Source organism: Pempheris klunzingeri, chromosome 9, assembly GCF_042242105.1.
Source record: "Pempheris klunzingeri isolate RE-2024b chromosome 9, fPemKlu1.hap1, whole genome shotgun sequence".
NCBI lineage: Eukaryota > Metazoa > Chordata > Actinopteri > Acropomatiformes > Pempheridae > Pempheris > Pempheris klunzingeri.
The window spans coordinates 1,222,755-1,248,266 of NC_092020.1; the positions used below are offsets into that span (position 1 = coordinate 1,222,755).

At 42.7% G+C, this 25,512-nt stretch overlaps 2 protein-coding genes across 2 annotated transcripts; both read right to left on the bottom strand.

Moving 5' to 3' along the window:
- Positions 1-246: 246 nt before the first annotated feature.
- fgf1a (fibroblast growth factor 1a) lies at positions 247-1,646 on the bottom strand. The gene is made up of 3 exons (XM_070837088.1): positions 1,499-1,646; positions 611-714; positions 247-438 (listed from the first exon to the last, which is right to left on the bottom strand). The coding sequence occupies exons 1-3, from the start codon at positions 1,644-1,646 to the stop codon at positions 247-249; spliced, it is 444 nt and encodes a 147-aa protein (XP_070693189.1).
- Positions 1,647-5,959: 4,313 nt separating this feature from the next.
- nr3c1 (nuclear receptor subfamily 3, group C, member 1 (glucocorticoid receptor)) lies at positions 5,960-25,512 on the bottom strand. The gene is made up of 9 exons (XM_070837087.1): positions 25,233-25,512; positions 23,246-24,447; positions 11,765-11,925; positions 11,417-11,533; positions 11,012-11,293; positions 10,250-10,394; positions 9,164-9,294; positions 8,369-8,526; positions 5,960-7,703 (listed from the first exon to the last, which is right to left on the bottom strand). Exons 2-9 carry the CDS (start codon positions 24,445-24,447, stop codon positions 7,551-7,553), a joined length of 2,349 nt encoding a protein of 782 aa, XP_070693188.1. The 5' UTR covers positions 25,233-25,512; the 3' UTR covers positions 5,960-7,550.

The window sequence follows — 25,512 nt, forward strand, 5'->3', positions numbered from 1 at the left end:
CTGATGCTGTTTTCTGCGTTTGTCCTCATAATCTTCAGAGCAATAAGATGACAAAAAAAGAAGATGACAGGCACAGATTTTTAGCCCTGATGCATTTCTGTTAGGACTCAGACAGCAGATGGTCTTTGCCCTAATAATTATGCATCAGAGCTACATTTAAAATGATGAAACAGGTGTATTTTAACACAAATAACTCCCCCTGCAGCAGCTTCACACCCATCCAGGCCGAGGTCTTGCTGTGCGTCTTCACTCCTGCAGCTGCCGGGGCAGAAAGAAGACGGCCTTCTGTCCGATGTGAGTCCTCGGCCCCAGTTTAGGTTTTCCGTTCTTCTTCAGAGCTACGTACCAGCTGCTCTCCTGGTGTTTCTGAGATAGATACGTGTTGTAGTGGTTCTCCTCCAGCTTCTCCAGGAAGTAACTCTCATCAGTCACTGTGGGCTGAAACACAGAACAAGCACGGACGGCTGACACCGCTTAAGCTGTTTGATGACTGCATTTATAAACTAACCCCAAGGTTTAAATCAAGATTGTGTAATGTTGAGTGATTAATAATTTATCACAGGAGATTTAAGTATAAAGTACTGATGTGCTATCTGCTGCAGACACTCACTGAACTGTACAACTGCCCCTCGTCGCTCATGGCCAGATATCGCCTGGCCTCTGTTCCCTGGATGACCACCACACCTCTGTCCACAGCTCTGAGCTTTAAAACGGCTGGAAGGAGAAGAAGGTCAGCATTAAATACGCCTCTACAAACATGGGCAACTTTTTTCTGGTGAAGAATAAAACAGCAAATGTGGGATTTCTGTGCCGGCTCCAAATATTCCTGCTATTTCCTTTGAGTTCAAATCAGCTGACAGATGAACGGAAAGAAGACATTTAAACAGTTTAAACAGTATAAAGTCCTCACTCTTCAGCTGAACGACTCCATGAATGATAACTAGTCTAGAGACTCTTTAAACAAAATGAAATGTGCACCCAAGCTAATTTTAGAGCATCTTTGTTCTTGGAGCTAAATACATTTGTTGTCTTTAAGTCTTTTGTGTCAGTCAGATGCACTAAAACATGGAGCCTGTGTTTTTTTTTAAAGAAATAAAAGGGATGGATGTCAACTACAATAAACTACATAAGAACCTGGAAGAAGGGAGGATGAGGACTGATGAAGGCAGCTAGTATCCTGATGTTGACTCATGTAAAGATGGTTCATATCAGAAAGTCTGACCTTCTAGAAAACAGATATTTTCAGACAGAGACGATGCTTCTGTCACAAACAGTCTTCCACATAATTAGCTCCAGCCTATCACAAGTGTGCTTTTGCATTTTATTCCTCCTGCAGTCAAGTTCAATAAACACATTTAAAACGGACTTTAGAGTCAGAACAGAACTACTGGGGTGTTGTGTGTTTTCTAAGCAGAAGATTGGCGGAATGCCCCTTTAAAATGTCAGCAATCGCACAAGACAGCCTGAGGGCAGTGAAGGCATCATGCTGCGGCCTTACTGTGAACGTCCCGGTCGTCCCTGAGGCCCTGCACGGTCCCGTCGGGGAGGAGCTGGAGGTGATGTCCGCCATTCATGCAGTACAGCCGAGTCCCCCGCGTGGAGCCCGCAGCCTGCAGCTCGGACACACGCAGCTCCTCATCCGCCATCAGGGCTGGCTCTGCTTTTTTTTTTTTTTTTTCTTCAGCAGAGCAGAGGAGGAACAATCAGCTGCGTTTGTCCCGCAGCGGTCAGGTGTTCACATGCGCGTGAACGAGATCACGCAGGCACTTGGAAGCGCGCCCCCGACTCCTGGCCTCAACCTCCAGCTGGGATGAAGGGATGAAGGGATGGAGAGTGATCAACCCCCCAGTCCATGAGCTGTTTGTGAGTGTGGTCATATGTCTTTGTTCCCTCCATCACAAGTTCAGTAGTTTAATGTTGTAACCACACAGTGGAGAAAAGGTTTAGGTCAAGATCATGTTAAGGAATTCAGAAGTGATGAAGTGATGAAATGTTTTGACTGGGAATTATTTTATACTCACTAAAGAAAAGAGTCCAAACTCCAAACAGAGACATTATTTCTATTGTCGTCTTAAAGCCTCTGAAAACTTCTGTTTATGTTTTTATTAACAGTTCCAGTATTCACCAGTTATTAAGCAACACAAATAAAAAACACAGGTAAAGTTTAGACCTTGTAGATATGCTGAACAGAACATTCTCACATAAAAGAACCAAAACTATGTAGATTATGAATTTAGCTGAAAATGGTGGGTTCACATGGGAGCTCATCATTCATAGTCAGAATCTGACAATCTTACAAAACCAAAACTATTTAACAGCAATAAATAAAACTAATCGTTAACTTAAGTGCAATTTTGAGGTACTTGTACTTGAGTGTTTCCCTTTTATACTATAGAATATAGTAATCATAACAATGGATGGCTGCTAGTCGTCTATTGATACCTGTAGTTTAAACAGTGATGATGATGATGAGGATGTGGTGGTAGAACGGGCCTCACAAAGGACTTAAACTAAGGAGACCACAATTTGAGTCTAATGTTAAGGCCAAATATTAATATAGTCCCATTTTTAGACTCAGGTGACCTGTTTTCAGTGGCAGTTTGTTTAGGTTGAGGCACCAAAACTACTGGGTTAACTTCAGGAAGAGACCATGGTGTAGTTTAAAATAATAAGCCAAATACAAAATATAAAAGGTTCAGTATGTTAAACACAAAACCCTTTCCAACGTTCATCAAAGTGTAAATAGACACAGAGGCTAATTGACCCCCGAGTGTAAATAGCATCTATCTATAAATGATTATGTATTATTAAAGACATTTATGTAAAACTTCGCCCTCTATTACCAACTGCAGCATTGAAGAGATGAACACGTTAATGCCTTTTGCAATAATGATGACCTCTCTGCACATTATCCCACTTATTACACGGCACAGTACCAAAGAAATCAATAATTTGGTGTAAAATATTGATTTTTAGACGATTTAATTGATTTAACATTGATTTTATTGCATCCATAGCAATGGTCTGTTATACTGTAATAACTGTTTAGAGTATTCAGCAAAGCTGTACAATAAATAATCATAAGACTATAATACTGTTCTGAAATGGACCATTGTGATAATTACTACTTTTACTGTTAATACTTCTGTAAATGATAATATATATTTTTACGGAGGTGAAAATCTGAATGCAGGACTTTAACTTGTAACAGACTATTTGGTATTAAACACCTTTACTAAAGTAGAAGTACTTCTTCCACCACTGCTTCGTCTCTAAACAAGCAGTTTGATTGTAACTTTACAGGAGACTCTAGTCAACCTGAACCCTGACGAAGAACCACTCGGGTCCCAACTGGCTGCATTTAGTTTCATAAATGAGGCTCCACAGGTTTGAGGCTCCACAGGTTTGAAGCTCCACAGTCTGCTGATCCTCATTCGTACCATTTTTTTTTTTTAAAAACCGAACACGTCAATGAACCAAGTGTCAGAATGGAAAAGCGCATTTATTTGATGAACAAGTGCTTGGTGTGATCATGAAAAGTGTCTCACAATGAGCTTTACCGTTTCCATTGTTCAGAATCAGAGGGTTACTATCATCAGCATACAGTTCCTTGTCTTGAGAAGTACCACACAAAGACATACAATTCGACCTTTAATCAATGGAGGAAAAGATCAACTGGAGCCACACTACAGAGGAGAAATAATACAGAGGGTAGGTATAGAAAAAGTATTATTTGGAGACAAATACACCACATTTTCTTTACAATGGATTATATGTACATATTCAAAATTTAAGCAAAACAAATGTTTTTTTTTCCTTTTTTAGAGAAAGCATATACCAGTGAAACATGATCTGCCCTTGATAATTCTCAAAAGTTGATGTCTGCATATGTTTTATACAAAATAGATTTTCAAACAATATTTGGGTAGTGCAAATCTTTTTTAGATTCAAGCTGGTTGATTACTTTCACAAACAGTTTTGTGTGTGAAAAAGACTGACTCCTATCCTATTCACAGTATTACACAATTTGACCAAAGCCATCATGTTAGAGTAAAAAAATTTGTTAAAAAAAAAAAAAAACAAAGAAACAAAACAAAGAACTGTACATTTGTCTTCTAGGAGCTACTTAGTTTACACTAACATATGTTGAATTTGTTTTGTACTTGCTTTGGTCACCTTGTAGTCGAACATCAAATAGGCTTTTTTTGTGTGTAGACTGATGACTGAGGAATTGTGTCTTTTCCTGAAAGTCTGGCCTGCAGAGATAAAGTTAAATGTGAATCTCCTGTATGCAAATAGCTTATACTGGAAAAAAAAAAAAAAAGACTGAAAAAAGGAAGCAACCACATCTTGTTATGTGTTGGTGATAGTTTATCTGTCATTTCTATTGCATATTCAGTTGTCCTCCTCAAAAATGTACAAATAAGTAAGCAAGAATACATTTTTGAGCAAGAAGAGGCAAGTGTGCGATTTCATATATATTATATATATATTTTAACTGTGTAAGATGAACAGCAGCAGCGGCGGCAGCAGCAGCAGAGTTTTGGATACACTGAATGTGAAAGTAACCCATGAGTGACCCCTATGCAGTTAGAGAAGACTGATTACAACTATTTTAACTAAACCTCAAAGAAAAACAACAAGCGTTTTCTGAGCCTGGCTGTGGATAAACGATGGCGGCAGCTTATTCCTCACACTTTCTACCTAATGAACTTTTTCCCTGACAAAAATACGGCAGAAATCCCAGAAGCAGACACATTTAGGGAATCCGAACTGCACGTTTTTGGTTCGTCAAGTCGGGACAGAAACAGCTAGACACGGACAACCACGTACTGTGTGCATCGGACAACAACCTGAGCGTGGGAACGGCTCAACATTTATCACGAGTGCTTTTGTATTTGTTGTCGGGATAGGAAAAGTAGAACAATTTCACTTTTGTTCTGCGAGCGCTTAGCAGTCACTCATATTATTTATCCAATTATTTGAATTGGTCAATTTAATTCCTCTTTAAGATTCACATTCACGTTAAAAACCTGGATTATTTTGTGCTTCAAACACAAACATGTTGGAGTTATGAAACACACCAATGAAAATGTTAGAGCACATTTCAAATTCTCACTTACACAACACACAAAGAAAGGGATACTGACAGACCTACGTTATTCTGTGTGATTACACTGTGAGTGCCTTGTGTTACACATACAGCTCAGTTATTGTCACTCATCAATGGTGACCTCAATCCACTGGACTGAAGGACTTTTTAAAAATCTATTTCTAGACAAATTTATAAGCTTCAATACTGGGACTAGATTCCTCTTCAATACAAACACTGACCAGCTTTCAGCAAATAAACAGACAAAACAGGAGTTTGGCACTGAAATAGTTCCCAGAGAATAAAAGGATCCATTTTGCCTGCCTCCCCAGTTACTGAAGCTACACGTTCACTGTGACAAGACTCCATGAGGTGACTGATGCTAAGTGCTTTCAAACATTGGGGCTTGACTACTAAACAGACAAGACAAATAAACGTGCAAATGTACTAAAGATACACAGACATTAAGACAAGGTGCCTACAGGGCATTAAAGGAGCAGGAGGGTTCAACAGCAGGTTATCAGCAACTGTGGGAGGTTCATAGGGTGATGAACCCTCCAGCGCCTGATCCAGAGTGCTGCATACACAAGCTGTCTAACATACTAATTGTTCATTTCAAAAGCAATAGTTGAACATTTTGGGAAATGTGTTTGACAAGAGTTAGATGAGAAAACGGACACCACTCTGGCTCTAAATATGAAGCTATGGCCAGGAGCAAGCTAGCGTAGCTTAGCTTGGCATAAAGACTGGGAGGAAACTGTGCTACCTCACAGTTCCCTGTGACAGAGCTAGGCTAGCTGTTTCTAGTCTTTATGCTAAGCTAACGCTGACTGGCTGCTGGCTGCAGCTACATGTCCTCCACACAGACTGGTATCAGCCTTCAGCTATCTCTCAGCAAGAGAGCAAATAAGCGCACTTCCAAAATTGTTATTCCTTTAACAAATATCACAAAACATCAATACAAAGGCTTTCAATAGTTAACGAGCCAAATCAGATGCTTATTGATTGTAAGTGGCAGAATCATGACTGTGTGTTTATCAGTTTTCAAAAACAGTAAAAAGCCTTTTAAAAAATGAGGGACAGTTGTTTTCCAACCGGTCCGAATCATGTTAGAACCACAGAAATTAGTCTTCCTGATGAATTAAAAAAAAAAAGACATAATCTTGCAAACACAATAAAATATGCCCTCTCTTCTCTGATTGGTAGACGCAGGTATCTGTCACATTCAATCATTAGACTATTGGGGCAGGAGTGGGAGCCAAAACAAGCATCCAAATGGGCTATTTCCTACTAGAAAAACTTCCATCTAAAGTCATACACTGAAGACTGGTACAGCATAACAGTCTCTTCACAGTCTTTTAAAGCCTTTAGCAGGGAGCTAAGTGCTCGAGTCGCACTCGAGTCGAGTTGAGTGTGCTGGAGGTTGCGTGACGGAAAGCAGGCTTTGAATATTCTCTCTTAATGATAAGGATCATTTCTACACGCCGACGATGGACTGAGCTGCCACTTCTAAAGATAAACACAGCCACTGGAACAAAATCAAAAAGGAAAAGCTGCAACTGCATGTAACATAAAAAGGTACAATCAGCGTATGATGACGGTAGATCATGATGGGTTAAAGAGAAGCACGCCCTGGAAAAGGTAGGATGAGATGGCTAACATGATATCTGAAGCAAAAAAGGCACATATTTTTTTCCCTTTTATAATAGACATGTGTAAACCTGGAAGAGGTCGGTTTGTGGGAGAAATCATCCTTTGAGTGGTGCACCTCGATTAACAATCCAGCGGAATTGTTTCTTATGTCCAAAGTATCAATCAAAGCAATGAAATATGCATTTTACATGTTTGGAAAACAAAAAGTTTTTCCCCCCATGTAACTCATTAACATTTCGTTACAACCTCCTATAAAAACTAAAAGAGGAACATACAGTCAAAGAGCCTACTTAAGAGCATGTTATTAATTAAGCTTGGTTACCTTCCTGTGTAACAACGACCTGGAAAACTGTAGAAACTGTTACAATTTGAAAATGTAGAAAATACTATCAGAACCTGTACATAGATATTGTTTTATCTGTTTTAGATATCGTTTTGTATTTGAAGGTAAGAAACCTGAGACGACATGGATGTTAGCCTATTTTCTCTTTGTGATTATCTCTTATCTTACAAACTTTTCCTACTTCTTATACTCTACGTCTTACAGACCGCTCGACAGAACCTCTGTGCTCGCTGCCTGGTTTCTACACAAACGTCTCCGCTCTCTCCCTTCAGACCCGTATCCCTCTACACACACGCACGGACGCACGCACGCACACACATAAGTTGCATACTCGCTCCCAGAAACATCATTCACTCCTCGCCTCGGTCCTTTCATGGTCGCTCTTCAGGGGGGTGGGGGTGGTGTGAGGTGGTGAGGTGATGTGGTGGGATTTTAAGGCATTGTGTCTGTTACGGGGCACAGTCATCTCTGGTGGAAGAGGAGAGGTTTGACGCTCCCGGCCTTGAATTTTGGTAACTGGTTGCTGATTATCTCTGCCAGCATCTCCGGGAACTCCACACTCAGGGATTTATTCACAAAGGTGTAGAAGCAGAAGTTGAGCAGTCCACCGACCATCTGCAGACACGCGGAGGAGAACGTGTCGGTGGATGATTAACACAAAAACACACACGTTCTGTTCATGATGTGTTCACCTCATGTGTTGCTGGTGAGATGGTGCACAATTTTCCACTAGAGCCATCATTAAGAACAGTAAGAGACTTTTGTTAATACCATTATTATTCATGAACACCCTTCATGCACTATGTACAGTGGGATCCTTCAGTCTGAGAACAATTAAAAACACAAGACCTCATGACAAATAAAATAAAGAAGAAATACATAAGATTGTGCAGCACTTAGGACAATTAAATTTAAGCACATTTTTGGCACTGACCAACTTCACATCAGTGCCACCCCTTCAATGGAAGAGAAACAATCGTGCAAAGAAGTTAAGTTGGTCAACACCACAAATTTGCTTACATTTGATTGCTAAATATACAACAGAATCTTAATATTTTATTCTTCATTTTACATGTTTTGTGTTTTGAAATATTTCTGAATCCTTAAACTTTCTGATTTCAGGTTTACATGAAAGTGTGAGAGGTTTTCAATGTAGTCTTTTGGACCCCATCATACGGAGATAAAAAATATTTTATGCCAAAAGTATGTCTGAAATCTAATGCACGTAATGCTGACATTGGAGGATGCATTTTGTGTGTGTGTGTGTTGGATCTCGGTACCTCATGCATGGAGTCGAGCAGCTTGGTGAGCTGATAGAAACGCTGCCAGTTCTGGCTGGAGTTCTCCTCGCGCTTCACGATGGCTTTCCCCAGCTCCTTAATGTACGACATCCGAATATCGTCGAACACCGCCTGGCTCTTCAGGCCGTCCTTTGGCACTGTGGGAGAGGGGAAAACTAGGAGGTCAACATGTGGGACACAGATGAGGATGATGTGCTGCACCTGTGAGCTGTTGTTAGTGCCGGTTATTCACACATAAAACTTCCAGCTTTAAAGAGCAGAGGAGGAGGGACGTTCTTTACATTTTAAATGATCACGTCCATGCTGCAAAGGACTAAACTACTGACTAACACACATCAGGTCATTTTCTCCTGATAATATTTAGGGAGCACAAAACATTTAAGCTTGAAGCTACCTGCAATTATGGTCTTAAACTCAACCAGGCTGAGTATATTCGTGGAGTCTTTGTTTGCTTCCTTTAATTCTTCTGCACTAGATCAGGTCTAGGAGACAACATGAAGTGGTGTTGTGTACTTATGCAGCTAACTCAGTATTTGTCTGTATCAAAGCAGGTGGGCCTATAAAGATTCACTTTCTATTTACAGTAATGGCATGTCAGTGAATGAGTTGGGAAGTGCTGTGGTGTGAAGTCTTGTGCAAACATCAACATTATCTAATCTAGCACGCGTGGACAGTATTGGATTGGAGTAATAGCGTTTCAGATGAAAGCATTAACGCAGCACTATGATGGCGGAAGAAGGTGTGAGGGGAATGCTCTGAGGGGAAAAGTCTGACCTGTGCTCAGCAGCAGCAGCACCTTCATGCACAAATACTCATCGTGGGAGACCTGCAGCCGGACAAACTCGCTGGAAATCTTCAGCATCTGCTCACACTGGTCGGCCATGTAGGGCAGCTTCATCCGCTCCCTGGTGGAATGAGACAGAAACGGTTAAACAGCACGTTCCTGTTTCTCCTGAGGTCATGGTTGATTTATAGGGCTGCTTGTGCAGCCTCAATCAGGGAGATGAAGCAGCACCCTGTTATATCTCTGGAGATTAAGTGCTCAAGGTCTTGCTGAAGAATTTGTGGATCCTATTTTAAATCATTCTTCCAGAGATGAGATTTAGTCTATTAGTTTGTTGGAGAAGAAGGCTGAGTGTCATCTCAGTGATGAAGTTATACTGTGGGTGAAAGTGGGGACAAACTTGTGCAAAAACTCTTGAAATGTATGTGCTTCCACTTCTTAATTTGAGTCAAGGTAAAAAAGAAGATTCATTAAAAATGTACATTACAAAACACACATCATCAAAGCACCTGAGAGGCTGCTGTAATCAAATGCAAACATAACGATCTGACACACAGAGACAATAACACCATCGGATATTAATTATGATCATATCAACTTGATTAATATAATCACTCAGCATGTGATTATGAAAAAAGGAAGAAAGCAAAAGGCCTATTACAGCCCTTGGCGAGGTAGCTGTGCCGACTGCTCACTGCACTCAGAGCTCTGTTTACAAACTGAGTCTATAAGAAGGACGAAACACTGATTACTGATGACAGCTGACAGACGCTGTTTGATTCTTGGGAGATACGACACACGGCACAGCAAAGAGCAGAGATCTGCACTGATACACATAAACAAACAGATTTATGCTTAAGCTGACTGACGGGAAAATTATACCAGAGGCTGGAAAATATCACGTCAGTACTCGATTCATGTGTGGAGAAAATAAAGACATGGTATTGTATATTTTACCTTTCACACTGACAATACTGATGCTTGATTTCATCTGGAGGCTTTTAAACACATTAGCTTAGTGCTAGTGTCGGTATTAAATTAAACAACAAGGGTTTGACTTGTGGACTGATACATACTCGTTGATGACGAGGTCTGGAGCGAAGCAGAGCATGTTGCCGTTGCACTGCTGGTAGGACCTCCAACCCAGACTGAAAGACATGAGGAAGAGCCAGGAGCACTGCAGCAGAGTCATCTGGTCGTCCAGGTGCAGGTTCCTGAAACCTGAGGGGAAGGACATGGAAATATTTCAACAGACTACCAGAATGGTCACAGTGTGTGGGAGGTGTGGTGGTCAAAGTGACAATGAAATAACCAAATAAAAATGCAGAAATGATTTAATTTTAGCAACAAAAACGTCATCTTAAGCAGGTGATGCTTTATAAAAAAAACATCTATATTTTACCCAACTTTTAAACCTCTTTGTCCAAGTGGGCACCTTAAACAGATTTCACTCTGCTTACCAAATGTGCCTACGTGTCATCTCAGCCCCAGATGGAGCCGATCCAGATGAAGTGCCAAGTGCGTTTGTTCATACAAATCAAAGCAGAGAGGACACCTGTTTGGCGCTGCACCAGTGCATTACTACATCTCCCGCTTTCAGCTAACGCTTGTCAAATATTCATGCTTGCAATGTGTTGCAATGCTTGCTGCTAAGATAAAATGCAACCGCACTCACTGGCTGCATTTTGTGTTCTGTGTGGTGTCACGCAATGCCTGGAATGCCAGACAATGAGGACAGCACACATAAATAAAACTCAGGTTTGAGTTTTTTTTTTTTAATTTCTAATTATTGGCACCAATTGACAAATGAGTTAACATCTCTTTGTAAACTCACTAACCTGGCAGAGCCTTGGCCCACTTCACAGCGGAGATGACTTGCCGGCCACCCAGCCTGTTGAGGGTGGTCATGAGGCGGGTGGAGGTGTCGGGCAGGGTGCTGTCGTAGCCAGCGCAGATGGTGTCTGGCTCGATGGCCTTCAGCAGGGACAGCATCGTGGGAACGAGTTGAGGCATGCACTTGAGTAAAGGTGAACGAGCCTCAACTGGTGGAGAAGGAGTCAGCTCAGGCGGGTTGCTCGGTTGGGCGCCCTTTAAGCGGTTCAACTTCTTGGTTTTGCGCGCTGCAGAGGACAAAAAAAGCAGTCACCACGGAGGAAGAGTTGAGTGAAGTGAAGAGGAGACAGGAGCAATTAAAGCGACTCCAAGGTAAACAGTGGGTCATTATCTGTGTGATTAATATGTACCTTCCAGGTTCATGCCTGCCATCAGACATTTGCGGAAGCGGCACGCTGGGCAGTTCTTCCTCCTGATTTTGTCTATTATGCAGTCGTTCCTCCCAGCACACAGGTAATTATGCTGCCCTGCGGCACACAGAAGAGGAAGATTAATCTGTTATTTACCTCCATTGCTGTGACAAACACTCTAGGGGGAGAAAATAATTAGCTTTATCACAGTCCTTTACTTTGTAAAGATTGTGCCTCCAACTTAAAATCATTACTACTGGATTTGAGCAAATATATGTGACACAGTTTAGTGATGAATGAGTTTATCCCTGGCGATGAATGAGATAATGATGTATCATGGCTTTGTACCTTCCACTGCTCTCTTGAAGAAGACCTTGCAGCTGCCACAGGTGAGAACGCCATAGTGGCAGCCTGAAGCCTCGTCAGAGCACACCAGGCAGATTTTATGAGTCCCGCTCTTCCCCTGTACCAAGGATGTAATGGTGCCCCCTTCCTGTCTGGAGGTAGAACTGGAGGAAGAAGGTGGAGATCAAGCAGAAAAACGTGAGATTCACAGAAAAATGTAGCCTCTCTCAAAAGAGCATTTGGACTTAAAATCACTTTAATGCACTTTCCACAGACAGAAGTCGAGATTACATATAAAATTTACAGTGCATTTTTATTTCTAAGTGTCAGGAAATAGCTGCACAGACTTTAGCCAAATCTACATGGGACAAATAGTGTATATGTCTACAGTATGCCAGTTCTACTGCCTACTCCTGAAAGCATCCCCTCAGTTTTTAGAGTTCAGCTATAGTTCATATTTACAGTTCTGTACTAAACCTTTACATAAATAAACTACACAGATACCCTACACATACACATACTCCCATCAACGTCAATGTGTTCTTTGTACTTGTTTTTTCCCCACTTTGCCTTCGTTCCCAACATCATGACGAAAAGAGAGACCATTGTGCCCATTTGAGCCTTTAAAGCCTAAATCATCTTAAGATCTGTGGTCAAATCCTAAATCCAGTGGTTGTCATAAAACAGCCCTTCTTCCTTTGATTCAGCCACAAACATTTCCAGACTTAGTCTGGAAGACATGCAGTTTTTCAAACCACCACTAGAGGACGTCAGGCTTTGCAGCATCCACAGGCCAGAGGTCCACACCCCCTTGTCTAACCCAGCGGCCAGAGTCACAACAACGCCCCCACAATGAGAGGATGTTGAGCCTGAGATGGGCAACAACTGTGCCTGTCTGTCATGTGTGCACAAGTCTGCCACCGCTGTGAAAACAAACAGTTTTATTTGATAAGGGCTGCTCACTATCTGACAGTCACTGCACACTAACACACTTATGCAGATTTAAGCCGTGGAGCCAAGTTTACTCTTATATAACAAGAAGGTATTAGCATGAAAGCAGGTCAGGCCCCAGCAGTCAGTGGGCGTAATCAGGATGGGAAAACCTGAGTGAAACATCAAAGCATCAAGTCCAGAGGCATTCAGCAGCCGGATAAAAGAAAATCCATCAGGGAAAGACCTCAGAGGAGACCATCTAGCCATGACAGGGGCGAGAGCTTTCTGAGCACCACTGACGACACACTGCGGTCAATAGTCCATCCATTTACCTCTTAGGACTCCCGACTCTGTGCTGATAGTTTGTGAGCTTTTACTTCCTGAGTGTCTTTGATTGCATTCTGCAACGTTTTGCCAAGTGAAAAAACAGTGAGTGGTTGCCCTCAAATCCTTTGGTTGAGGTTGAGCACCAACAGAGTGGGGTGCTCACTGAACAGCTCCCTCCAGGTCCAGCTGTGAGAGGTAATACCTGGGGCAGATTTAATCGAGAACAGAGCGACTAAATCCATGAAACTCCAGAAAACAGCATTTTACCATAAACAGAAAACAGTCTGCAAAAACATCTTACCACTTGTTTTGAAGAACAAAAGGTTTAAAGGTTGATGCAGCCAAACATGTATCACACAAGAGCACTAAACATATCACACTCCATATTGTGTGCACAATTTATCAATTTGAACTGAACAACCTGAGCAGAAGGAGCATTATTATAAATATTCATATCTACAGTGAAAATCAAAGAACCCCTTTTTTTAGTCTTGGAAACTGGATTCACCATTCTAAATCAAATAAAAAGCCAACCTACGCAAGTACATCACTTGTACAGACAGAAACATTCATTCATTTGTAAAAGTGGAACTAGGAACAATCACAAACCCAAATCCTACAATTCCAATACAATACAGGTGAACCAATGATTAGCCTGTTTTAGTTGTTGCCTTATCATAACCACAGCAGCTAAAAGTTTACAACTAGCTGGTGGGGTTGTGGGGAACTGAAGCATACAATAGATGTGAGGGGGGTGCACCCCTGAACAGCTCAGACTACTAACTACGTTCACATTCACAACTACAGGCAGTGCGTGTCTTTGGACTGTGGGAGGAAACGGGAGGACCGGAACGAACCCAGAACATGCAAATGCAACACAGGACGGTCCCAGCCAGCCTTCAGGTTCAAGCCCAGAACCTTCTTGCTGTGAGGGAGCAGGACTAACTACTGCTCAGTGTGCCAGAAACGTGACTCCAGTTTCTATAACAACTTTATAAGGTGATAATATGTCAATGTTGTGTTTACAACTTGATCCACAGCCCTAAGGTTGCCAAAAAAGGCATTTAACGCTGCTTCAAGACCAGTTATGAGAGCACGGCTTAAAGAATACTTCAATGTATCCATCAGAGGATCAGCAATAATTCAAAATGTGTTGGCAGATGATTGTGCTGTAACTTCTCGTAGTTTGCATCGACTTTCTACAAATGATTTTGACTGAACAACAGTGTTATATTATCATCTGAATTATCGTTCAGTTCTTCGTTCTGTCTTCAACCAGCATGTTTGAATAAAAGCTGTTTGGATGGCAGCCAGCCGTCCTCCAGTAAACAGACAGCAGCAGCCTGGGTCATATGGTAACTACGATTCATATAAAGGCTGTACTGTTGCGATGATGTAACAGTGTGCCATCTGTCCCACACACAGATTTATGTGGGGTTTCCTTCACACACTGGTAAGACCATACACACACACACACACACACAGAGTCTATAGGCACACACAAACAAAGCCCTTCCCGTCCCAAAAGGAGGGTGTGGTGAAGAACAGGGTGGGCGGAGGAGGCTAATGAGCCCAGAGTGATGATGATGATGGTGATGATGGTGATGTCAGAGGGTGTGGTGGGGTAACCAGTTTGTCCTTCACAGGCCCACTGGGATGGTGTCAGCAGGACAGCTTTACTAGAAGGCTTTAGGCTACTAGGTCAAATCCAATTACTGCAGCTGCTATGTGTTTCCACCAACACAGTAACCCTGAAGTGACACGACAGCTTTTCAGTATCTACTCAAAACTCCATTTAAAATCAGCTGATGACATTCAACTGAGCCACAAGACAAGTTACAAGTCTGTTTTTGTGGACTGTCAGGCATAAAGCAATCAAAGCTGCACAGCAATGTGGGGAGACCGTACTTCCTCTTTCTGAAACCATCTGTTGAAGCGAGTGCTTACCATCGACAGGAAGTTCTCGCATTCCCTCAGAGTTTACTATCGGTCAGAGCGCAGCCTCGCAGCACAAAGGCAGAGACGCCCCGAGATGGGCCTCGGCTTCAACAAGAGCAGCGCTGAGAAAGTTAACTGCTTACGTATGTAAGAGTGTGATCAATCAGCCCAGGTTTTAATGAGGCAAGCCACTTCAAGCACTTACGATAATGCTGGTGGCCCAGTGCCCTGCTTAACAATTCATAATCCCCTTTTAGCTGTGAGTGTCACGAGTAGCTTGGCAGGCCACTGCTCTATATACCACGGCCCCTTTGTCAATTCAGAAGAGCTGCTGCTAAAGCTTTGTCACTGCAATACCTTACTGTATATTTTTTTCTAGGTGCGATAACTCATTTAGTGCCTGTGCATTTAGTCAACTTATTAGTCTACATCATCCTGCTTGACCTATTTCTGGCCCAGTCACAGTAAGTGAGTCATCTTGGAGAAAAATATGAACAATTATTTCGCTCAGTTGGTTGTCTCCGGCTCACATGTGGTGAAAACTGAAAATGTTGACTAAGTGTAACGACCATCAGTGCTGCTGATGTGGGTCAAGGCTGCACAAACATCTCATCTTCATCAAAACTGTGAGCGTGTAGAGGACAGCAGAAGGAAGTGCTCCTTCCCCGAGGTAAAAGCCACCAAAATAGAAAGGGGAACTGGTCTGCACGCTCTGAATCATTCTTGCACACAGAACAACAACATGGCTTATTTGAGGGAGTGGAGAGATAGGGCTGTTTGGCTAAAGACTGAGCGGTCTCCTCTAAATATCTGCCTCATGTGCCCTCCACTAAAAACAGACCGAACGTCTTTATATTTACTTGACATTAGTGCAGCGTCTTCACCGACCTCACACCATGCTGCTACAGAGAAATGTAAAGCAATGGACATAGTAAAGTACCCTTTGGAGCAGTTTAACGTTGACATCAAGTGTTTTTATGGCCAGTTTTGGTTCGTGATACAGGCCACTAGCGAGATACTCTTACATGTCATGCGGTGGATGATCCCTCAGTGTCACTGCCTACAAGAAGCCATTGTCTCCTCTGCCTCCTCTGACAAACCCACTTCAATAACAGCTACATTTTCTGCAGCAACCATTGCTTAACTTCAAACACCAGCGGAGAAGACTAAACCTATCCCCTGGCAGAGCACAAGAAAAATAACCCCAGAGGATTTGAGTTTCCATACTAAGAGCCGTTAGTGACTTGTGTGTAGGCGGGTGGTGGCTTCCTGGCCTATAAAATAATTTGGAGGCTTGCTGCTGCTACTGTGTGCGTAACCGTAATACCTTTTGCTGGATACCGCTGGTTGTGGGAGGAACCCGTTCCCAAAGTTTGACTTTGCTGACTCGACAACTGTACACAAAAGTAAGAAGGAGGGCATAAACAACGCACAGACTTAGCTATATCCTCTTAACCTCTATGTGAGAAATTTCTATAAACCTTTTCAGTGCCAAAACATAATAAAAACTAAATACAGAAAAAGCAAAAGTGTGGTTACAGGGGAATGCGGTAATAATGTGAAAGCGGCTGGAATGGCTGGCATTTGATCTAGTGCGTTCACTTGGCGCCAGCTGTGGGGAGGCGGGAGGGAAAGTAGGTCAGGAGAGTGAGAGCTTCACAGCAGCGCTCTGTGGTCCGCATGCCTGCCTTCCTGCCAGCCACAGCACTCAGGACACACCCACACACACACACTCATGCATAATATACACAGCTAACAGACACACATATCACATACACACAGAGGCAAAAATCATAAAAGATGATTTACAGCAGCTGAAAGCTTCTGCTGACAGTTAAGGTCTTTGCCCTTGGTTGCAGGAAGCAAAAGCAGGACGTAGAGGGAGAGAGAGGCAGAGAGACAGAGAACGAGGGAGGGGGGCAAAGAGGTGAGGGGTGTGACTCTGACCAATGATTACTCTCAAAACACAGTGCTAAGACTGAGAGTTGAAGCTATTCATACACTAAATATAAGCGTTACATAAATACATACAGCTATAAATGGACTTGAGCCTATTAACTACTTGTGTATCAAACCAGAGATTATATCACAGCTGATACATCTGACAGCTGACAGACAATTTTTATTCACCAGTACCAGCTGAATCCATAGTCTGACAGGCACTGCAGTCAAGGCCTGGTCACTCCAGTGGTTCGATAGGGCTCTCTACTCGAAGCTGAGGCGGAATAATTACCGGTTAAACACCCAACTCTACTACTGAGCTCATCCTGAAGAAACTCACACATTCAACAAGTTGTTACAAAGTCCTGCAGGCAGACAAACACAGCCCAGAGAGACGGAGTCATACGTACATCTCATCAGCATGATGCATTACAAATGCACTATAAAAAGTTATGTAGTTTAGCATCATAAGTATGTTTGTCATCTTAAGCAGGATTTGAATAAACAACCATGCAGAGATTATAAAAGAGTACACTGTGACAGAGAAGAAGTCAGAAAACTGCTTTCAAAATATTTCTATTGGTTTTCTTCCCATGGTTTATTCAGCTGTGAGTCATAGCCATTTTCCACAGTTGACTCAATATTCCAACATGTGAGACTCTGGAGTTTCGCCACCGTCGAGAGGACTCTGTCCGATGCGTCCTTCAACTCGTCCAACCAATGCTTCATTCAGCCCAGGTCTGACTGCACAGCACGCTCTGAGCCCACAAGCCCAGTCACTGCTCAGCTCGGCCTATCCATTATGATCAGTTAGACAGTTAATGCATGGGCTGCATCTAATGGACATTTTCATTATTAATTCATCTATTCATTGTTTTCTTAATTAATTGCTTAGTTCATGTCAGAAAATAGTGAATAATGCAAAAAAAAATATATCACAATTTCTAAAGGCTCTGGGTAACGTCTTTAAATCGCTTGTTTTGTCACATCACATTCAGATTACTGCGACATAAGACAAACACATGCAGCACATCTCAGTTATCAAGCTCAAACTAGGTCAAGTATAGCATTTATTAAAATGACTTTAATGATTATTAAAAAAAAAACTAATTACCTGTGGATTGACTGGTCAATTTATCGTTTCAGCTCTAGTAAATATTAGGCACTGTCAGCCCAGGGATTAAATGTCTACATCTGATTGATAAGTAGGAAAACTGAACTACGGTTATGAATCCATCTTCACTGAGATGACTTCAGTGAATGACCTCTTATCTGTGTGAAAACCTGAACCATACACTACTCTCAAACATAAGGAGAGCACTAGATACTGAAGCTATACAAAACTGCATTGTCTGAAAGGGAGATGTGAGAACAGCTCTATTCAGAGGGGTGGTTTTATTACTCTCACAAACAACGTCCCTCCATTACACACAGTCGAGTCAAAAGCCTCCAAGAAATTCCAGTAACCTACAGTGTGCATTATAAAAGGTTTTTATAGATCACATGGCCAGCAGCATTTCTTATTTTGTCAAAAAGCCCCAAGGAACACAATGGGGCACAGGCTAAAGTCAGCAGCAGGATGTATGGCTAAGTCATTACATCTATCCCACAAATTGAACTCCCTTCTGGGGGATGGGCCAATTACAGGCGGAGGAGGAAATACCATGCTAAAAACAAAGGTTACATAACACAGGCCCACTAAATGAGCCGTGATTATCTACCAAAGGAATTATGTTTCTGCATTTTTTTTCACCATTCAATGCAGGTATTTCCCTTTCAGTGCAATGCAGTGTTAACCAGGTCACACCACATCAAAACCAGTTGGCATGGGATGAGGGTTCGCATTTCCCAAAATAGGAAGTAGAGCATATCTCAAGGTCTTCATTGTATTACAGCCAGTTGTTTGTGAGCCAGAACATTAAAAAAAAATTGAGTCACATCGTAAAACTGTGATGCATAAAATTAACAGACAAGGAGAGACAGATGGAAAATTAAAGGACTGGTGATGTGGGAGACAGCTGGTCATGTTACAAGTCCCAGCTAGTTGGACTAGTGGAACAAACCCGCACAGTGCGAAGCAGCAAACTGTGGTGCTACAGCAGGTCAGGTGCTCAGTGCCATGCGAGGTCTTCCTGGCCTCAGCAGGAAGCAGCAGCGGCACAATTGCGTGAGAGGCTTGAAGTGATGGCGACCTGATGCACGCCGCCTGACAACCACAGAGCCGCTGCAGCCCAGCGCTCGGCTCATCTCAAGCCGCTGCATGTCACGCAGGTTGAGGGGAACAGACAGCAGGTAAAAACAAACTCCCACTCACCAGAGAGAGAAGCAGAAATGCTAAACTTACACTCCGATAAGCCAAAACCCAAACAACCATACAACCTCATCTGGCCTTTAACATAATCCCATACTTATACACACACCTGTAAGGAACACAATGAGAAATCTATTTAAGCCATGTGTGAAATGAAGATGGGTGTGTCTTGTGTCTCTCCCCATCTGTTCCTAGTAAACGGGCATTAGCACGGCTGTCAGACCATTTAGAAGATGCTACCAATGATTTTGCACAAACAATAAAAACACAACCACATCTGTGCCCTCATTGACGTGACTCACTTCTGCGTGCTAATCTTTGAGCCGATCACTGCCTGTCAGATGTGGTGAATCACACAGGCGTGAATGTAAAAGAGACACAAACAAAACCCCCTCTCACATGTGTGACTCTGTCACTCCACTGTTGGTGAAGAATTTCTATTGAGCTGTTTCACGACTGGCTCCCAAAGACACGTTCACAGTTGAACCCATAAAACTCCACAGGGCAGCGAAGCCATAACTGTACAAAAGACACTTTGTGGGGCCGAGTGTACTCTACACTCATTTGAATGTGAACTCCCTGGAAAGAAATCACAGGAGAAATTAAGATTCAGCAAATATCACGTGAGTCAGCCAGTGGAACAAGCAGCCTTTTTCCTCTTTTCTCTTGTGCAGAACGTTGCCCTTACTGTGCAGACATGGCCGTTCGGTAAAGGCCACAATTCATTCATTCGTGCTGTTGAATGAAGTGTCTCTGCTGCTCCTTGGGAGCAGAGTGAAGACAGTGTACATAATAGGTTTATTTTTGGCATAATGCAGCGAGAGGATCAAAGACATCTGCCCATAATGACCCCATGAATCCCCATTGAGTGGATACTTCCATGAAAGGCTGAGCAGAGCCAACCAGCTGTTACACTGAAAAGTAAATACTAAGATTAAAAAAATTTATAAAAATAAAATGCTATCTGTTTTAGGAGGTGAACACATTGGAATTGGAGTAAAAAAAAGACTCAGTGTCTGAGCTGGATAAAAGTGGAATTCCCCTGGCTTTCTAACAGCACATCCCTTCTCCAGATCTTGGTGCTTATTGCTGCAGTCACGAGCCTGTTTCACAAAGCGGGACTAGTGGGTTAACTAACTACCTTCACCCAGTCATTTTAGCCTCAGGACGGTGGCTTGATATAAAAAAAAAATTGAGCTCCGTTGCTATGGCAACCAGCACCGCAAATCCAACCTGTAAGGAGCCGGTTTTGTTTGGGCTTATCAAAACATCTAAAATGTCCACCTCCTCCTCCTCCTCCATCAACTGTGAGGCACAAATGGAGTCAGAATTCCAACACAATCACCACGATGGACAAAAATACCACACTCATGTTTAAAATACCACACATTGGCTTTTCTTTCAATTATATCAGACACACTTTTAATCTTTCTATGAAAGTGATGGTGTCGGATGCTGTGATTCAAGACAATGCAAATATCAGAAGTACAGTAGGATTTTTTTCTCCACTAAGGCTCTAATGCATTAACATGCATCTTGGGTGATCTGCTCACAAGTATGTGTATGCCTGTGTGCACCTGGCATTAAAATCTGTCTCCAGTGACCACTTCCAGTGATCAGATCTCACTTCCCTGCTCTGTATGCAAATAAACACGTACATCATTTATAAAAACATTTATAAAACAGTGTGAGCATTTTATTCAAAATGTTTAAACATTACATCTATTCAATAGCAGTGTCTCCTCTATTCAAACGGCTCCCTTTAAAAAGTCTCTTCCTGCAGTCACAGAATCACCACATCATGTTCCATTTAATATTATTGTCTTGTTTTTATTACCACAATCCATATCAGATCTATAATAATCTTAACTACTCTGACAGAGTGCATAGCAAAGCTTTGATGAGCAGGCATATGGAAAACAGAGGTGTAGGGTGTCAGATCCACGGAAAAGAGACATTAAGGTACTGAAATTCACTCGTCACTCTTGCTGATAAACGGGGCTCAACGGGCGGACATGCCGCTCTACCAGAAACATCTCTGATGCAGATTCTAGAGATTATTCTACAACATCTTTCAGTCCTGATAGTGAGATAAATTTCACCTCAATATCAGTGTAACTTACACTTAGGCAGAGGATGTCAGTTGAAAAGGCGGTCCTTCATGTGGCCAACTCACTGCTAAAAGAATGTGTCACGTGTGGCCCAGACCACCTCCGAATGTGGTCTGAGTGACCGGATCTCAGTGCATCCTTGATGTGTCCTGGGTGCATTCACACCTGTCCTTAGAGCTGTCCACTTGTGATCCGATCACAAAAGACGCATGTTAATACCTGGTCTGAAAAGGGCCATAGTGTTTCACTATGGTTATAGGACAGGACTTTAAAAAGTAGCAGATAGCTTAAGATGCTTCTACCAGTAAAATATTTACGTTTCTGCATATTCTGGCAGATTAACTGCGCTGATTTGTGTATAATATAACCTCGATGAAGCTCAGGCTCAGGTGCACAAGGCTACTTGATGTATTGCTTTTATACAAACTATGACTGAAATGGCCCTATCCAGAAATAAAACTTATAATAAAACTTGCCCTAACAAAGTGCACCAATTTGCCTTCTAATTTAAATAAGTCAATCTTCACACTGACTAGTTGCTAAATCTATGTGCCCTGTTTTACATTTTTATAATTTCCTGCACTCTGTTCCATACCCAGTCCAGGATACTAAACATGTAGAGAATGCTGAGCCCTAACAATAATTCAAAACAACTGTGTAGATAAACTATTTCTATCACTTTTCCTCCTATTCTACTGATTACTTTGTTGATTCTTTATATGAAACTGCAATGTTCAACTTTTCCCCTCAGGGATCAATATCTTTATCATATAATAAAAATCCTGGGCTTTATCTGATGATGCTGCATGTGACTGGCTGTTTGGTACAAACTCTAAATCCGACTCTAAAACCAACAGCTAATAACCACCTTAGTGAGGGCTGTTATCTACAATCGCCAACGTTTCATTTATGAAACCAGATAACAGAGCCTGCCTAAGTTTAACTACAAACAACACAAGTAGGGCTGAAAAACCAACAATTACCTTCACTGCACTGCACTGGTTAATAGCCTTGTCAGTGGGATGTAAAAAATAATGGTACAAATTGCAAATTACTAAAGCCTAAGTAATGTCTTTAAATTACGTGTGGACCCAGGAATTTTTCAAAATAGGTTGGTCTAATATGACGGCCTCTCTCTGCTGCTGCTTCGTTGCTTACTGCACTCAGGTAACAAGCTGTCAAAGAGGCCGCAATTATAACACTGAAACCATTTGCCAACAGTCAAGGTCATAAACAGGTGAACCATGAAGCCATGTAAACAAACAATCAGCAGCCAGCTGATTTAATTAACCATTTCCACCCTGTCTGCGAGCGTCACAAGCCTGAAACCTCTTCGGCTTGACATTTCTCAGGTGAACAATGCCTCCAAAGGAAAGTGACTCAAAAACTGAATTTAGATGTCAGTACTGTGTTCGTGCTGAGGATACAAAGAGGCTGTCCGGTCAGTACAGTAGCACACTGGCACTCCTCTATCCATAGATAATGAACAAAATTACTCTGTAATGCAGAATATATTTTGTTCATTTAGTGCAAATCAGCTGTGTATCATATGTCAAATAAATTGGATTGGCTTTACTATCAGTAATGTATAGCTGCCTTCTACAGGCTAAATGTGCACTGTGCAGATGTATTATGGGGGAAAACATAAGCATTTAGTTTGCACTGATATGGGCAGATAATTACATTTGAGAAGCAAATATTTATTTTGACCTGAAACAACTAAGATTAAAATGCTGTTACCCAAATTGGCATTACTTAATATTCTTCTGATCAACTAACTGATGAAATGAATTCAAACAGTCTAGAGGCCACGGCTCTGTTGTAAAGATGAGGACTAACACCTGTGGTGCTTCAGCAAAGAACACTAGATGACCAAAGAGAGAGTTCAGGTAAGATCACACCTGAGTGTTGCCCATTTCTTACCTGGCAAAGCTGGTGAGGTAAGAGGGAGAGCTTGAGAAAGTCTCACTGGACCTGTGCATTGCTGAGTTGTCCCCTGCACCCTGGACTCTGTTCCACGACCCACCAACGACCGTCACTGGGAGATACAGGTCGGACACTGGCTTCTGATCTTTCTGCTGTTGAGCCTCACTGCTGCTGGCATTGACTCCAAAGCGGTAGCCCTGTCCTCCTGACGTGCTGACCCCACAGATGGAGATGGTGTTGGAGCTGGGCAGGTCTGTGGAGGACGTGCTGCTCATTTGGCAATAACTCTGGCCTGCAGACGTCTTCTCCTGTTTGATCACACCTGGGGTGCAGAGCTGAATGAAGCCAGTATCTTTTTCTTTCTTCACCGATGCAGATAAAGTGGTTGTAGGGGTTAAGGAGGCAGTTGTGGATAAGCTAGAGGAGGACTGATCTGGAGAGGTCACACTGCTGCCATTGAGGGCAACAGGGACTGCCCCACTGCCATTAATGCTCTCAGCCACGGCGGGTTTTATGTCCCTCTCTGAGCTAACATCCCCAAGCAGAGAATCATCTGCCAGAGAGGACAGGAAGGCATCATCCCCTACATAAAAATCTGACGGGGACCCAATAAGCTCAAAGTCTTGGAGCAGGTCCAGAGAGAACAATTTCTGGTTGACGTCCACATCTTTACCAATGTGCTCAAAAGCATGGTCGAGGTCAATGGGGTCCTGGTCACCTTTATCCATGGAGAAATCCTCTGTTTTCATGTGGAAGAAGTTGGGATCTGATCCCCCAATAAGTGAATCCATGGAGGGCTGGCTAATGTCTGCTATACTGGCCTCCAACTGGGGCAAATTTTCTCTCAAAGTTTGCCGTCCAACTGTAGCGGAAGTCTGCGACTGGAATAACTGCTGCTGATGAGGCTTCTGGTCTTTGGTCAGGCCCCTGGACTCTAGGTCTTCCAACGAGGTGCCTACGGTGGCAGTGATGGGGGTGAGCTCCTCTGGGAGGGGGCTGTTGCTGAGGCCGTTAGGCACCTGTCCTGGCTGCATCAACGGGCTGGATGGAAGAACTACAGAGGTGGCTGAGGTAATGGACATGGCACTGTGAGGAGCCACTTTCAACAGACCTCCCTCCTCAGGGCTTTCAGTGTAGACCAATTTGCTTAAATGGTCATCTCTTCTATAGGTTATCTTCTTCACTCCACCTTTATCCATCTTTTCATTTTGAGAGGAAACAGACAGAGAGCGTTAACAGGTAGCAGAGTGCACAGAATCCACAATCTGATTTATTGTTATAGACGATATTACAGATTAGCAGACGTCAGTGCAACTACACTGTAATGCAGTTTAAAATGTTTTCGCCTTATTCACGTGCGGGGAGCAGGCGAGGCTCGTCAGGGCAATAAAAGACAGAGGAAAGTTGCCAAGCATACCCCCCTGCGCGCCCTTGATAGCTAATGAAGCTAACTGCGTTAGCCGTTCCCATGTGCAAAATATTGCCGTAGACAGCTGTGTCCACTGTATTTACATTGAATTTAAAGTAGACCACACATAACACGGGTTCAACCACAAACCACACACTGATGGCCATAAAGTTAGCCATAAAGTCTATGATATGCTAACCTTAGCTCACTGCTCATTGTTGGCATGCTAGCTAGCTAGCTAGCTGAGAAAGTGTAGGTGCGTAGCCACTTTAACTGTTAGCAGCTAGCTAGCTAGCTAGTGTAGTGTAGGTGCGTAGCCACTTTAACTGTTAGCAGCTAGCTAGCTAGCTAGCTAGTGTAGTGTAGGTGCGGAGCCACTTTAACTGTTAGCAGCTAGCTAGCTAGCTGCTAACAGTTAAAGTGGCTACGCACCTCCACTACGGTTGAATGTCGTTGACAGTAATGCTAGCCTTCGAGCCAATATTGCGCTTTAACCTCCATATTTAGCGTTAAATGTGCTACGTTGCTGCAGTTGTCTTAAGCTAACATATCTGTCCGGTGAAATCTGATATTTACCCTTGAAATGACTGGTTGTTGGTGAGTGTCCACAGGTCGTCTGTCAACATTGTTTTGGTTGAAAGTGGCAGTCCACAACACGCAACACTGACTCAATGTTTGTTAGCGTCTCTCCTCACGCGTCGTATCCTCGCTGCATGGCTCGATAAAGACAGGCCAGGCTGGGGGGTGTTTTCAGAGTCCTTTCCGTCTTCCCCAGGTCGACCCAGCTCTAAATTATCACGCAAACTGCGTTGGGCTGGCTGAGCTAGGGGGACTCGCAGCTAGCCATTAGGAAAGT

What these genes read in the sequence shown, in the direction of transcription:
- fgf1a (XM_070837088.1), bottom strand. Translation starts at nt 1,646, where the DNA reads ATGGCGGATGAGGAGCTGCGTGTGTCCGAGCTGCAGGCTGCGGGCTCC. An exon ending in GGACGACCGGGACGTTCACA is followed by an intron (nt 715 to 1,498) that starts GTAAGGCCGCAG and finishes TTCTCCTTCCAG; the next exon opens with CCGTTTTAAAGCTCAGAGCT. An exon ending in AGGGGCAGTTGTACAGTTCA is followed by an intron (nt 439 to 610) that starts GTGAGTGTCTGC and finishes TCTGTGTTTCAG; the next exon opens with CCCACAGTGACTGATGAGAG.
- nr3c1 (XM_070837087.1), bottom strand. Translation starts at nt 24,447, where the DNA reads ATGGATAAAGGTGGAGTGAAGAAGATAACCTATAGAAGAGATGACCAT. An exon ending in CTTCAAGAGAGCAGTGGAAG is followed by an intron (nt 11,534 to 11,764) that starts GTACAAAGCCAT and finishes TGTGTGCCGCAG; the next exon opens with GGCAGCATAATTACCTGTGT. An exon ending in CCAGACCTCGTCATCAACGA is followed by an intron (nt 9,295 to 10,249) that starts GTATGTATCAGT and finishes TCATTCCACCAG; the next exon opens with GGAGCGGATGAAGCTGCCCT.